Source organism: Bicyclus anynana, chromosome 27, assembly GCF_947172395.1.
Source record: "Bicyclus anynana chromosome 27, ilBicAnyn1.1, whole genome shotgun sequence".
NCBI classification, from domain to species: domain Eukaryota; kingdom Metazoa; phylum Arthropoda; class Insecta; order Lepidoptera; family Nymphalidae; genus Bicyclus; species Bicyclus anynana.
In genome coordinates, this window is record NC_069109.1 from 515,347 (window position 1) to 532,226 (window position 16,880).

At 36.0% G+C, this 16,880-nt stretch overlaps 2 protein-coding genes across 2 annotated transcripts in view; one reads left to right on the top strand and one right to left on the bottom strand.

Moving 5' to 3' along the window:
• LOC112048778 (uncharacterized) overlaps positions 1–6,803 on the top strand; it is a gene marked incomplete in the record, with an annotated part of 33,819 nt that extends 27,016 nt beyond the window's left edge. Inside the window, 5 exon segments of the mRNA XM_052890028.1 lie at positions 554–660; positions 2,431–2,570; positions 2,670–2,743; positions 3,951–4,034; positions 4,463–6,803. Of these exon segments, the coding sequence (XP_052745988.1) occupies positions 554–660; positions 2,431–2,570; positions 2,670–2,743; positions 3,951–4,034; positions 4,463–4,534 (477 nt within the window).
• Positions 6,804–7,801: 998 nt separating this feature from the next.
• Positions 7,802–16,880, bottom strand: part of LOC112048777 (igLON family member 5) — a 152,989-nt gene continuing 143,910 nt past the window's right edge. Inside the window, exons 9-12 of the mRNA XM_052890029.1 lie at positions 15,519–15,640; positions 14,334–14,514; positions 13,395–13,562; positions 7,802–12,457 (exon numbers count right to left, since the gene is read on the bottom strand). Of these exons, the coding sequence (XP_052745989.1) occupies positions 12,311–12,457; positions 13,395–13,562; positions 14,334–14,514; positions 15,519–15,640 (618 nt within the window). The 3' untranslated portion in view covers positions 7,802–12,310. The remainder of the gene's footprint in view (positions 12,458–13,394; positions 13,563–14,333; positions 14,515–15,518; positions 15,641–16,880) is intronic.

The window sequence follows — 16,880 nt, forward strand, 5'->3', positions numbered from 1 at the left end:
GGATCACATAAATGTGAAGAGTAACTTGAATAAAATCTATGTTAACACCACCCTACCGGCAAATACGTATCACTAAGCGATAACGTTCCGGTACGATGTCGTGTGGAGAACGATTTTCATCCTCCTCCTAACAAGTTAGTCCGCTACCATCTTAGAATGCATCATCACTTACCATCAGGTGAGATTGTCTAGCGCTAACTTGAATGAAAAAAAAGTGTTCTCCTCCAATGTCCGATTTGTCTGTGTATCAAATTTTATCCAAATCGGTTTAACCGTAAAGACAAGACAGACAGACAAACGCCACAGTCTAGCATTTATAATATTAGTATGGATTCCTTATCCCAAGTACCAGGATCACATAACTGTGAAGAGTAAACTGAAAGAAATGTTACCACCAAAGTAAAGAAAGACGTATCGCCAAGCGATTTAGCGTCCCGGTACGATGTCGTGTAGAAAACATTTCTCCTCTTCAATATTAGTATGGAGTCCTTATCCCAAGTACCAGGATCACATAACTGCGAAGAGCACCTTGAATGACAACAAACTGTTGCAGCGCGCGGCGGCCGAGGCGGTGGCGTGTCGCCTCCTGCGGCGCCTGGAGGCCGCGCCGTCATGGGGCGAAGCCCTGCTGTCGCCCGGCCCCTGGCACAACCACCACCAGTGAGTGAACGCTAGAGAGACGAATATCTTAGCATTCCAGGGATTCACCGTGCGGGTACCGGGTCCATCGCGTGGTAGAGAGAAGAACTCCGAGCAGAGTCCCGGACTTGTAACTACTGGATGTAGGGTTAAGGAATTCCTTGACGATCGATCAACATCGTTCTCTGCTCGTGTTGTTCTCCCTGCCGCCACATTTGGTAAGATCCTATTAGAGCAGCTTTGGATACTCGTTCTAATATAGAACTAGCTGCACTTCTAGAGAGGCCAAGGTCTTTAAGCAAGTTATAGAGATTTTGCTGGTAATCCTCTCGCACCTACTTTTACGTACAGACTAACTACATAGCCATTTTTAGTTAGTTCATTAGGTAGGTCATATTATGTTTATACAGTGTCCCGAAGTTAATGGACAAAACTAATTTGAATAGTTTTGAAAGTCCCCTAGTAGGGTGTTTAGTCAAATAAGTTTATTATAATTGTAATAAAATAAATTTATTTATTTATTATTATACAAAAGTGTTACAGTTAATAATGTGTACCTTAAGCTAAATCTTTACTAATATTAATACAGATGAATGTTTACATGTACAAAATTATTTTTAACAGTACAGTAGCTAAATAGGAAGTAAATACATTTTTTTATTGCAATATAAAGATGTGTGATTAGGTACAATTTACAACAACTCCTGAACTAGTATAAAACTGTATTACAGTGAGTTATTATTCCTCGTGCCCAAGTTTTACAATCTACATATATCTCAGACCAATTATTGTATTGGACCTGCCTCGCTAGACGTTACTTTTCTGTGAAAGTATATGATCAACGATCTAATGCGATTACAAAAACTGTTTCTATAGAATCGATGTTAAATAGTTGTAATTGTGTTCGTCGATTAAAGAGCTCCTTAAAAATGTTTTTGTGAAGTTGAAGGAGGTGTAAAAAACGGGCAAAATCTTCTAGTTTAGTATAAGATATATACCAAATCGAAGCTCGTTTTTCTCAGAAAATGACAGACAATTTTGCTTGTGACTATGAGTGTCAAGTCCTTCTATAATTGGTCTGAAATGTTATTTCTCACAATAAGTAATAAGTAAGTATTGTAGTAATGTACAAAAATGAGTAAACGTGAAGTAAATAATTCTAGTTATGTATAATAAATTAGGTATATATTTTTTTAACCATACCAGCCAAAACTGTCAGCTGATATTTTAACTGTTCCATGACGTCACGTTAACACAAAATCATCCAAAAGGAGTGACAAAATTATTAGTTAACTAGCGGACGCCCGCGACTTCGTCCGCGTGAAACTCGGTGTAAACTTTCAACTACCCCTACCCTGTCCATACCCTACCCTACCCCTACCCTACCCCTTCTCTACTCTACCCCTACCCTACCCTTACCTTACCCCTACCCCGTTTTCTAATTATTTTTAATATGAACTTTATACAATAACAATAAAGCTCAAATTGACTACGTTTTAGTTAGAAAACAATTGTAATTATAAGTGTATTTATCCTAATAAAGAAAAGGGCTATTTTTATGGCTTTTCCGGCAATTATTCGAATTTTTCTCGCCGTAAAAACCATCCTTGAACTTCAACGAACATTTAAAAAAAGAATTGGCCAAATTGGTCCAGGCGTTGTAGAGTTATGCCCTTACCAACGCATTTTGCGATTCATTTTTATATTATAGATAATAATTAGTTTGACGTTGTTCCTTTAGTGTCACTATCAAGTATCTAGTCAATTGTAATACATCTGTTTATGTAATAGGAACAACGAGGGTGACAAAGAAGTGGAGCCCTGGAGCTCCGAGTGCGAGGCGAGACTCAGGGCGCACGCCGCGCGCCTCAAGCGGGACACCGTGGCGCTGCGGGAGCTTCGCCCACCACCCACATTCTACTCACCGCATGGTGGGTACTAACTCCATATTTCATATTATCCTCACTGATGAAGTAAATCCCAAAATCCTGCGTTGGGCCCCTGTACTATAATATGATATCCGTTATCAGATATGGAGGAAGCGGATTCGAGATGCTCTGACTCCGTCAGTATGGAGGAGATGGAGGCAGCTGTGATGATGCAGGTAATCTTATTTTTTTAATTTATTTATTTTTAACTGAATCCAAAAAATAGAGGTTCTCAATTTGACGCGTATTTTTTAAAAGTTTGTTTTACCTCTCAACTTCGTTCACTATTAACCAATTTAGAAAATGACGCCACAGACAGAGACACTGGCTCGACACGCCGCTTCTGAAATCTTATAATACATTTTCACTGTTAATAACAATCAAAAAGCAGAATTTTAAATTAAAAAGAAAAAATCGGGGAGTATCCTATCATTGAACCATAAACGAAGCAAAGTATTCTATCATTGATAAGCAAAGCAGAGTATTCTATCATTGAACCATAAGCGAAGCAAAGTATTCTATCAATGATAAGCGAAGCAGAGTATTCTATCATTGAACCATAAGCGAAGCAAAGTATTCTATCAATGATAAGCGAAGCAGAGTATTCTATCATTGAACCATAAGCGAAGCAAAGTATCCTATCAATGATAAGCGAAGCAGAGTATTCTATCATTGAACCATAAGCGAAGCAAAGTATTCTATCAATGATAAGCGAAGCAGAGTATTCTATCATTGAACCATAAACAAAGCAAAGTATTCTATCATTGATAAGCGAAGCAGAGTATTCTATCATTGAACCATAAGCGAAGCAGAGTATTCTATCATTAAACCATAAGCGAAGCAAAGTATTTTATCAATGAAAAGCGAAGCAGAGTGTTCTATCATTGAACCATAAGCGGAGCAAAGTAAACTGCCATTGATAAGCGAAGCAGAGTATTCTATCATTGAATCATAAGCGAAGCAAAGTATTCTATTCTCAACTTCGCTCTCTATTAACCAATTTAGAAAATTATTTTTTGTTTGAAAGAGTATACTTCCACATTAGTCCCTTTTAATTTTGATGAAAATCGGTTCAGTTATTATAAGGAAAAGTTTAATCGGTCCTGCCGCAGGTCGAACCCGGGACCTCCGTGTAAATCCACCGCGCATACCACTGAGCCACGGAGGTCGTCAAATTTATGTAATTTAACTTGTTATTTTTTTATGTTAAAATATTATATTATTACCAATTACCAATAGTCTGCACTTCATACATACATTGAAGTACTGCATACCCTAAGAGTTGTCCTCTTAGTGCTTATTAAATACAGATTTGTCTCTGTCAATTTTATTACTAGTGCATACTCTGATCAATAACCTTATGCACGCCACTGATTATTACAGGAGATGTTGGTAGCGAAGGAGGCTCTAGCGATGGATCGCGCGGCTGCTTTGTTGAAGGAGAGGACCAAGCCAAGACATGGAGAGGTATTTTTTTTAAATTTTCTCTCTCCTGCGCCACGGAGGCCTCTTTGACGGCCTCCGTGGTGCAGTGGTATGCGCGGTGGATTTAGAAAACTGAGGTCCTGGGTTCGATCCCCGGCTGGGCTGATTGAGGTTTCTTAATAATCCAGGTTAGGTGGGAGGCTAGTTACCCCTACCAGCAAAAACGTACCGCCAAGTGATTTAGCGTTCCGGTACGATTCCATGTAAAAACCGAAACGGGTGTGGATTTTCATCCGTCTACTATCTAAGATAGCATCATCACTTACCATCAGGTGAGATTGTAGTCAAGAGTTAACTTGTATAGAATAAATACTAAAAACCAGAATAAAGTAAATATTTAAGGTTTCCATACATCATACTCGCACTTGGCTGGTTTATTATTTACGTGTAATTTTGTTTGTTTGTCACAGAACGAGTGTACTCGCAGACGCCACAGAGAGAGACACTGGCTCGACACGCCAGCCTCAGAGACCGACTTATAATACGAGACTATGAACAATCTGTGAAAATATAAAAAAAGCTCCTTATACGCATTTTCAATATTAATAACAATCAAAAAGCAGATTTTAAAATTAAAAAAAAAAAAAACAAACAAAAAGTTACAGTAACCATAAGCGCAACGTATTCTATCATTGAACCATAAGCGAAGCAAAGGATTCTATCAATGAACCATAAGCGAAGCAAAAAATTCTATCATTGAACCATAAGCGAAGCAAAGTATTCTAGGATTGATAAGCGAATCAGAGTATTCTACCATTGAACCACAACAAAGCAAAGTATTCTATCATTGAACCATAAGCGAAGCAAAGTATTCTATCATTGAACCATAAGCGAAGCAAAGTATTCTATCATTGAACCATACGCGAAGCAAATTAATCTAGCATTGATAAGCGAAGCAGAGTATTCTACCATTGAACCACAAACAAAGCAAAGTATTCTATCATTGAACCATAAGCGAAGCAAAGTATTCTATCATTGAACCATACGCGAAGCAAAGTAATCTAGCATTGATAAGCGAAGCAGAGTATTCTAAAATTGAACCACAAACAAAGCAAAGTATTCTATCATTGAACCATAAGCGAAGCAAACTATTCTTACGAGTAAATAGAATCCTGATATCTACTGATTTCTGTATTTATGAACGTATAAGGAGCTTTTATTGTATTCAAATAGGCCTATTTATGCTTCTCAAATACAAATCTCAAATTCTTTTATTTCATGTAGGCTTTACAAGCGCTTTTGAAATCAAAATTATCTGTAAGTAGTGACTCTACTACTGGTTAATAAAAAAAATAAAATTTGTTTTAAAATTTAATCTTCGAGAATCCTAATCGCGCCTTCCGTAAGTATTTTAGAACTCAGTTTTTTTTGTTATCACCATGTCAAGTAATTACATAGATGTATAGAGTTATGTCAATAACCAATTTAATTTTATAGTTTGTTATAACATAATTTTAACGTTCAAATTATTCTTTATAAAATAAAAAAAAATGTTGTATAATTACATCTTTGTTGTATAGAACTTACCATAATAATATCAAAATTTGCGAAGCCGGGAATCGAACCCATGTCTAACACGGCCTGCGCGTCTTCACACTTCGCTTTATATGTTTTATTGTTTATTTCTTTTGCTGTATCATAATCCAAGAAAACTGCTATATCTTATCTAAGAGAAACCATCCAAAAGTCGTTATTACATTTGAAATTCCAATATATTGCCAACCTAGTGGAAAAAGTAGAATTTTGTGCGTCAATTTCGAGCTACAAAGAAATCCTTAGTGAATTGAAAAGTATTTGTTTTTTTTCATGATCTTTGCTGTTTTTTTTTTTTTGAAAATTCGGTGCCCATGGAAAATTACTGTGCCATAATTATTTTTTTTTACTCTTTCATTTCCAGCAGCAGTTTCTTATTCTACTTACATTAAATATTTCAGAAGCGCAGTTTATGTAACTAATAGACAAATGATTAATTTAGATTAAAAACTGCATAGACAGAGAAGTAAATAGACAAGTACTTATCGTGCTGTTGTAAGTCAAGTCAAGACATTTCAACACACTGCATTGAACCATTTTTTTCATTTCAAGATAAAATAGCCTATGTAATTCGCTGATAATGTAGCTCTTCATTGGTGAAAGAATTTTAAAAATCGATTCATTAGTTTTGGAAGATCTTCTATACGCAACACACAAACAATGAAATCTTACCTATTTATAATATTAGATATTTTAGTGAATTATGATTTGCAACAAGTTGGGAGTTGTGATTTCGTGCTCGATAAACGTATAATTTATATATCTTTGTAACAGTTATTATCAAGTTTGAGTCTGATATACGTCACGCGTACACACTAAATATCGAATAATTTGGTCTGAGTGTTATTCATATTAATTTATTACGAAATTACGAAACACAGCTAAAACTCTCGTACGGATCGTATGGGTTCCGTATGGGTTCGAATGTAGTCGGGCATACTCCGACGTTGTATTACGTGGAGTTTTAGCCGTGTTTAATAATAATCTTGTTTGTCCACGCATGAGCATCTTTTATGAGGGAAATCGATGGACGCTTTATGTCTATTTACTTTTCTGTCTACGAAAAATTGTTACTTTCTTTGTTAAAATAAAAGCTGTTTTAGATGCTTAATGTGCCAATAATAATATATTTTAAAAGTTAACGGTAGTTTTTATTATTAATTTTGTTTGTGTAATCGTTTAGTTATATTTAAAAATTAAATATTGTATATAAAATTATGATTGCCTTTTTATTTAACCGACTTCCATAAAAGTAGGTTATTATCCATATACTTCAAAGAAAGGAGGTATGTAAAATTATCGGAATTGCGCAGTTTTGTAAACTTAGTATAGAACAGCTAAGAAACAGATGGTTTTTGTTAGAGTAGGTAGAAACAGTGCAATGATCCAAATTTCATCAAAATCGGTTTAGTAATTTTCGAGATATAGCGCTAAGTGTTAGAAGTAGAACATGTCTGAAATAGAACTTCAACTAAAATTAAAAATAAAAGTTAGTAGTCTAACATCCCCGTGTCTCGGATATTATCATTTACATCATCAGTATTGGAATAACTCAGTTAATTGCAATTAGTAGTGTTTTCACACATACGTTTTTTAAATAAACATGAGTAGATTTTTTAAAAATTGTATTGTCTTGGATTTACCTACTAAAGTAGAGACTGCAATAGTCTCTACTTTAGTAGCCAAAACCAAGACTCTAATTACTACAATAAAAAGCACAGATTACGTAACGTAAGTGTTGTGGTGCCCCGAAGGCATATATTTTATCTGTGGTTACGGTTAGGATATTATTTGGTGAAATAAAACTACCAAGTGAATATTTTGTAATAAAGTTACACGTTTAATGTACTACTTACAGGAGTCGGTGTATTTTTAGTTTTTTTTTTTATTTTTTGAAAAAAAAAACGATCTTCAAAAAGGCGCCTTTCTACAGCCAATCAAATTTTTACAATTTTACGAACTAGAAAATATTTCTTATTATTTTTTTGTATTATATCAAATATTTATTTTTGTCTAAAAAATTACAACTAGTTCCACAAATTTGAAATTATAATTCAATTGGCGGTATTTGCGAATTTTACACTGAAGGTTTAATAAAGAAAGCTGGTATAAATCAATAAAGTAGCAAGCATAGATACAAGATTTTTTCTAATTTAATGGCAGTGTATTTGATCATTTTATAAAAATCATGGAACGCACACATCTATATTTTATTAAAAGAAAATATTTAAAAATACAACCATTACGTGGATATATACAAATCTCTAAAATATTAAGAGCAAACGTACAATACCTAGTTCTGTCCCTTTCCAAAAGGAACATTGTAAAAGGATAGTCTAGTAGACCCAAGTTAAACCTGTCATTTATATAGAAATTTGTATACACCCATAATATTATACAAATAAATAAAAAGATTTTTTTTATAACTTAAGACATTTATATGAAATACATTTTGAATTCGTAAATACGTTAGGGTATATAGCACTTAATTTTTAAAAAATAAAACGCATGACGCATTTTTTATAAAATATTTATAGATGCACAATTAAATATAATAATAGTGATGTGTATCAAGTATTGCTTTTGATTTCATGCTAAAATTAATATTGCACTTAAAATTATCTTTTATACAATTTCTTGGTATAATTTCGATTAATTACGTCACATTTTCTCTTTATCCTTAAAATGGAACTTTATATATTTTTACTGTTTTTTTTTACTTAGCGTATATTTATGTGATCCAATGACGAATAGTGACGTAATTAAGGGAAGAATTTTATGTAAAAAAAATATCTTACATATAATAATAGAGAATATAATATATTTTTATAATAATAATAATTATTAGGTCTAAGGTAGCGTATGTAGGTATAGGTATCACTAACACGTGTTTATTGCTTAATATTAATTTAATATTAACTACGTAATTATTAATAAATTCATTCATATGGATGTGATGTTATAATTTTTTAATTTGGTGTTACTTGAAATAAAAAAAAAATAGACTGAATGCTGACGAACCTTTGCCTGTTTCGCCACATAAAAAAAACGTTTTTTTTTCCTCTAAATTATAAGACTAAGAGCAGAGCAGACTCTTGCAATTCTAGTCAATAAGTAATTTCTTTATTATTCTACTCCGATTACTTTTTATTTTCAATTAACACCAAATTCTTCAAATTAATGAGAGAGATATTTATAAGCGCTACACATTCTAATTAATATATCATTAAATGATTAAATAGGACCTTATGGAAAACGTTTTGAATTACTTTTTGATTGGTGTTTTTGATTTATGTTTCCCAAACATTTCTTATAATCTGACATTAGAAAAAAAAACAATTTTTAATTTAGTAACGTACTTTCACAGGGCCCTACCTAAATATATACAAAAGTTTTACTAACGGTAATGAGTGTTGTGCAATAAAACAAGTTTTAATTTATTCTAAAAATTCTCAGTCTAGATTAACATAATTTCTAATACTTACAAATAAACGTAAATACGAAATTAAAAAGTTATGTCAGGCATAATCTGCGCGTGCCTTTAACTTTTTATATTAAGAATCTCACAAAGAATGCGTTCGGATACACACATCATATATTTAATATACCTATTGTTTTCAATTACAACTAATATAAGAATAAAAATAAAATGTCAAAAATATAGATTTTCAATTACGTAAACAATTTTTTTAATAAACTAATTAAAATATATATAAAAAAAACAGTCTGATGTACTCACAACGCTGCATTGAATATACGATTTCTAAAAATCCCGTGAATAATTCTAGATTAATGATTATTCTAAAATAATGAACATCTGGGCCTCTTTTTAGGATTTCCTATTATCTGATGGTAACTTCGGCCGTGGCTAGTTACCATCGTACCGGCAAAGACGTAGCGCTAAGCGATTTTAGTCAGGGATCGGTAGAACATTTTGTACAACAGATTACTATCAAGTTAATTTTTCGTGAGTAGCTTCATCTCGATGATATGATAAACTTTTTTATTTACGAAAATTCTTGATTCTGGTAGCTAACTGAGTTACCAGGAAATAAAAAATTCTGAGCTTTGGAACGAAATAATGTTCCATGCAATTTGGACATTGTGACTGTTACGTTGTTTAACTGAAGCTACTCACGAAAAATTAACTTGATAGTAATCAATTTTACAAAATGTTCTACGGATCCCGGACCATTTAGCATACTGCGTACAAACCGGCAGAGGTATGGTAGAGGTAAGTAGTTACTTAGCTCTTTAGGGTAAGTCTGCTTCTATCTTAGACATCATCAGAATGCCTAGTGGCAGTTCTCAATATTTTCATGCTCTGATGATCGCGTAAACGTAAACGCGAATTGAAACAGCGCCATCTAGTGATACTGAAAAACTGTTTTAAGTCTTTAGAAATGCGCGTTTACGTTTACGCGATCGTCACAGTATGAAAATATTGAAAACTGCCACTCGGCACACAGATGAGATCGCGGTTTTACAATAAAAGTTGTTCATTTATACTACTATAATGTTGATTCATACAATTCTCTCATTTTATACAAATTATTATTATTTTACACAAAATGGTAGTACAGAACCATCTCTGTATGAAATAGACCACTAATGAAGTAAAACTTCTAACGCTCACATAGAATGTTCGCCTCGCCCGATTACACTTTTTGTAACGCATGTAACAGTTTACTCCAATTCAAGCGTTCAGAAGTTTTTCTTCAAAAAGTGTTGAGAGATATCTGAGTGCCTAGTGGGACTATTCAATGTTCTCATACTGTGACGATCGCGTTAACGTAAACACATATTTCTAAGAAATTGTAATTGCGCCATCTAGTGATACTGCAGAACTGTTTCAATTTCTTACAAATTCGCGTTTACGTTTACGCGATAGTCACAGTGTGAAAACATTGAAATCTCCCACTAGGCACTCAGATATACACACAAATACATTTAAGGAAAATTCAAGATGGTTATTCTCTCTACATAATACAAAATTTGGTGTTCAAGGTAATCGTATAACGACCAGATTTTTATTAAAGACATTAGTACAATTTTTTTTATATTTATTCCGGTAATAATTATGACGTGGCCAGGTGTGAGCGAATCGAAGGAGTTTTCGTCCGCGGAAGCAAGCGCGTCCGTCAAGTCAATGAATGAATGAATGGATTGATGAATGAATGGATGAAAGATTACTGAATGATGAATGAATCAATGGATGAGTGATGACTGAATGATGGATGACTAAATGATGAATAAATGAATGGAGCAATGATGACTGAATGATGAATGAATGAATGAATGTTCCTTTTTGCAGCTCACTCATACCCCCTAACGTCATACTTCGCTGTAGATAATATGTTATGTTTTCACTTCTTCAACTTTCTTGACAATCTTGGCTGATGGTAAGTGATGATGCAATCTAAGATGGAAACGGGTTAACTTTTTAAGAATAGAAGGTAAATCCACAACCCTGTCGGTTTCTACACGACATCGTAACGGAACGTCTAATCGCTTGGTGACAAGTCTTTGTCCGTAGTGTAGTAACTAACCATGGCTGAAGCCTCCCACCAGCCAGGCCGGGACCAATTAAGAAGACCTTAATCAGCCCAAATGGGGATCGAACCCAGGACATTCGTCTTGTAAATCTACATCAATTCATTCAGTTGATGATAATGATAAAGTTCTTGTGTCCAGGTATTCGCCAAGCTAAGTGACTTATCCGCGGTATCAAGGCCATCAGTCTTTATCAATGAATGAATACAGTATGTACCTACCCCATACTCCTCTTTCTCATCTGACGTCACTCACCTAATGCCTACATCTCGCCTGTCAATGAATGAATGAAGGATTCTTTACCCTCTTACTTGTCACTCGTACTTCTCTGACGTCACACTTCGCGCCTCTGCAGAGCGCATGCGAGGCCTTAGTTAATATGTTATGCTTTAATTTTTGCTTGCATTTCTTCAACTTCAATCGGCTGATGGATAAAGATTTGTAGTCAGGGTCTGTCAAACTAAGGGTCTTTGTCTGTGGCAACAAGGCCGTCTGTCTATCAATGAATTAATGAAGTATTTCCATACCCCCTGTTTCTTTTTCCCCTCTGACGTCACTTGCCTAATGCTTCCATCTCGCCGGCAATGAAGTCAATGAATGAATGACGTATGCTTTCGCTGACGCTCCTCTATCCCCTCTGACGTCACACCCGCCTCTGCACCGCGCGGACGAGGACTCACTTTAACTATAGCGAGCTCTAATGCCTACATCTCATCTGAAGCTGAATGAATGAAGAGTGAGCCTGCTGCACGCTGCTCATTCACTCCCCTTGACGTTACCAAATTCCGCACCCATGCACCGTGCAAGCCCTACTGTCTAAGTCTCATCTGACACTGAATGAATGAATGAATGAATGAATTATGCGCTTACCCACTCGCTCCTGTCACTCATCACTGACATCACTCACCCCTGCTCCACGCGGGAGATGACTCAGTTTATAAACATTGAGCTATAAAGCATCTAGGTCTCTAAATATTTTCGCGTATCAGTGAATGAATGAAGAATGCGCCTGACACCTGCTAGTCATTCACTCCATCTTGTCATCACACCTCTAGCCTGCGCGAGCGAGGACTAATTTAAACAGTAAGCCTATGACTCTTTACACATTAAAAACGTAGAATAAATAAAAAATGTCAATATCAAAAAGTAAATTGTAAACGCGGGTAGAAACATCATCCGACCATGTGGGTATATAAGGCGAGGAGCACTGCATACGTCATCAGTCGATGCCTGACTGCCGACGAGAACATTGGTGATAACTCGTCCGCGTGGACCGAGTGCGTGCCGCCCAGTGTGTGGAATTGGAATATGTCGCTCACCTGCAATAAATAATAAACAAGGAGATTAGGATTGTAAAAGAAATGATGGTGAATAAAAAATATTATTAGGTAAATCACAAATAAGAAAAACAGTATAAAATTTATTTAAAAATTCGTAAGGTGAATGTAAGTGTATGTTTTTTTTTATCTATACTAATATTATAAAGCTGAAAAGTTTCATTGTTTGTTTGTTTGATTGAACGCGCTAATCTCAGGAACTACTAGACCGATTTGAAAAATTCTTTCAGTGTAAGATAGCCCATTTATCGAGGAAAGCTATAGGCTATATATTATCCCCGTATTCTTACATGAACGAGAACCACGCGGCATTAGCTAGTTCACTATAAGTTAGCGCTTGACTACAATTTCACCAAATGGTAAGTGATGATCTAAAATGGAAGCAATCTAAGATGGAAGCGGGCTAACTTGTTAAGAGTAGGATGAAATCCACACTCCTTTCGGTTTCTACACGGCATCGTACCAGAATGCTAAATCACTTGGCGGTACGTCTTTGTCCGTAGGGTGGTAACTAGCCACGGTCGAAGCCTCCCACCAGCCAATGAACGTGAGCCATTGTGTATGAATGAATGAATGATGAATGATATTTTATTCATGAAAATGTAGGTTTAACATGATGGTACATATTATAGAATTGAGCCTTTATACATTTTACCATAACTGGTGTATGAATTATCTTAAATAATTAAATACATTTGAATGAAGAAAAAAAAAGAATTTAAATTAATACAATGTCACAATTAGAAAATAATAAGTTAGAAAATGTCCATGTCCATAAAATAATCTTGAATCTCATAATAACTTTTTTTTAATAATAATTATATAAGTAATAATATGTGAGTGAGTGTATGTATTTGAACACGCGACCGTGGTAGGTGGTACCTTATTGCATTGCTCATTCATCACTAGGCCATATTACCTCATTCCACCCGTATCTGTTCTTGGCCTGCACGATGGCCTCGTACATGGCCCCGGGGTCCAGCCCCCGCAGCTCGTGCGTGACCCGGTGGGTCAGGGACCCCGCCGGCTCCGGCGCGGGGATGACCACGTCGTGCCACCGCCCTGGCTGCTGGAATGACTCGTTCACCTGGAATGTTGAAGTGTTACTGTAGTCTTGTATGTTAGAAATAAAGGACATGTCCCAAAACGGGCCTTTATTATTTATAATTTACAAGCGGTTCGATAGTATTTTTTACTGATAGAAGATACAAATTGCTGTTGAGACAACATTTTTAGAATTTTTGGAACCCGCATTAATTAGACATTTTTTTTTGTTTCGCTCCCTTGTCTACAAATTAAACATAGAAAATACAGAAAAAGTGTTCAAAACAGCCAATAAAAACACCTGGAGTTGAATTCATAACCTAGTAAGTAAGCTGTCAATGTCACGTAATATTGTCAAATGTCATTAAGACACAAGTTAAAAAGAAACATATCGTAGACGGAGAAGCATTAAACAAAAAAATCCATAAATTGTTTTAAAAACGCCTTAAACGAACGCTACTACGCGAAGATCACTGACAATCTGTCAGGGTGTGAGTTACAAGCATGTTGCCATGATTAAAATTTTAATTAATGTTGGCATATTAAATTGTCATTAAATATCTAATTAATAAAGATAACAGTTTTAAGAAATTAAATCACGGTGAAGGAAAAACATTGCCAGGAAACCTGCATACCTGAGAATTCTCAATTCTCTACGTGTGAAGTTAGTCAATCCGCATTGGGCCAGCGGTGGTGGACTATTGGCCTAACCCCTCTCATTCTGAGACGAAACTCATGCTCATCAATGACCCGTATACGTGTTGTTAATGATGTCTGGTTTCCACCAGGAGCATTTAAGAAGGGTGTACCATACCGCCAGTTGCCTGTACAGCAGCCGCAGCTCGTCCAGCGGCGGGTAGCTGTCCACCGCGAAGGCCAGCGTGTAGGCGGTGCGCGCGCGCGCCAGCGGCGGCGACGTGAACCGCGCGGCGCCCGGGCGCCCCGACACCTCCACGTGCTGGCGCGCGCGGCCCAGGCTGTTGTCTGCTACACAACTGAGGACAATAATCATTCTGTGAAAATTCTCCTGCTTTTCTTTACTACTCGTGTTCCCATGAATTTCTCCCATCCCATAAAACTATCCAGGACTATCTTGAATTCTCAGACCTCATTGACTCGCTGTGTCTACTCCTACACTCTTAAAATGCACCGGCCACAATTCTAGGAATTTTCCTGCAATATTTATTTTAGGTAAATCTATTACTAGTGTGGTCGAGTGCGTCTTCCGAATGCGCGTCAAACGAGCTGCCGAGCTTCCGGATCAGTCCAGCGGTTTGGGAGAAAAATGTGAAAAACATATGCATCATACAATAAAATAAGTATCAAGAAGTTGATCGCATTATCCGAACTAATGAGATGTGGAATCCCTCTACTGGCGTTTCTGCATAATTGGAGCATTTTCATTTATAGAAACTTCAAGGCCATCGCTAGTCGATGAATTCCCATCACGGTCACAGAATGTATTTTATTATTCTATACACCAACGTAAATAGTTGCGGTTTCTTTAAGAATACGGGGACAAAATACAGCCTATACACTCGAGAATAATGTGATTTCCCAACAGTTACAAAATTTTTCAAATCGGTTTAGTAGTTTCAGAGCCTATTTAATGCTAATAAATAAACAATCAAATCGTTCCTCTTTTTATTTTACAAATTAGCCTTATACTGTGCTCTCATCTGATGTTAAGTGACGATGATGGAAGCGGGCTAACTTGGAACAGTTACATGTAATGGTATCTTTAGTGACTGACATAGATCAGCGAGTCGTCAAGCTGAAGTGGCAATGGGCAGGCCACATACTTCGATAAGTCCCAAAGTGCTGCAGCGCAGTGTTGGTCAACCCCCCACTAGGTGGACCGAAAACATCAAGTGAGTTGCAGGGAGCCGCTGGATGCTGGCGGCTCAAGACAGTTGTGCTTGGAGGTCCATGCAAGAGGCCTATGTCAGCAGTGGACGTCTATCGGCAGATCATGACGATGACGAAATGGTGGACTCACGTATAGTTCCCGAAGTCCTCGGGCTGCACGTTGGCTATGAGCAACGTATGGTTGTTGCCCCTCACCGACATGGTGACTCGCTCCGACGCGCTCAGAGGAAACGAGTTCTGGTACCACAGCACCTGAAGCATTCAATGACCATTTTAAGAACCGTAAGCCATAAATCATTAACCATCGTAAGTGTTATTTCTATGCATTTCTTATGAAACATGGCTAAAACTCGCGCAATGTAACGCGGCATGATCGATCATACTCCGTCTTGAATCATTGTCACTGGTATAAATAGGCGCCGGATACGATGCTCGTAGCAATGTAACTTCGGAACGAAGTGAAGTAACATCGAAGTGATACCAGCGATACAAGTGAACAATAGTGAACTCGGCTACGATTATGGACTACGAGTTGGCTACGTTTGGAAGTGTGTTTTGGTACTTATTTATTTATTTATTTATTTATATAAAGCACGCCAACAATACACATATTAAACGTTAAAACATAAGATAACACATATTAAAGAGTTCTGATATGCATATAAACAATAGGCGCACATAGCATTTATATAATTATATGTCAACACTTAACTAATTATAATATGTCAAATTTATAGGAAGGATTAAATGTCAAAATTAATTATTACCTAATTTAAAATTAATAAAATAGTATACAATTTTAAAACAATAGCATAAAGAAGAAAACTTAACTTAATTAAATACAATTTTTGAATTAATTTACTAGGTAGGTAGATTATACAAAACAAAAAGAATAAATATTAAGAAAAAACATTAACATTAAACTAAATCTTACTAATAATAGAGACAATTTAATTATTATGGAGTTTAAAATGGTCATGCAACTTGTTTTTAAAGACATAGAAGGAATTGTGGAAGATGTCGATCTCCGGTAAAGTTTTAGAAATTTCGTTATACTTGGCACATATTCGTCTAATGGGGGCCTGCATACCAAGGTTAGTTTTTACAAAAGGAATATGAAACAATTTCATAGTACGGTAGCGTGGATATCTACGCGGGACTGTTAGGGATACCCTTTCAAGTATGTTACCACACTTGATTTTGTTATTTAAAATCTTGTGGAGAAAGCATAAGTCCATCATATCGCGTCTTCTTCGTAGCGGTAACATTTCAAACTCCGCTAGTCGCTGGTGGTAGGGCATCCTATGCGAAATACCGGTCGATATAAAGGCAAGATGCCTAGTAAACGATCGTTGTATATTTTCAACGCGTTGGGAATGTGTACTGTAGATCGGATTCCAAATAACACTAGCAAACTCAAGACAACATCTCACCAAGGCATTATATAAAATAATTTTGGTCTTACAAGAGAACCCCTTTGTGTTGCGTTTTA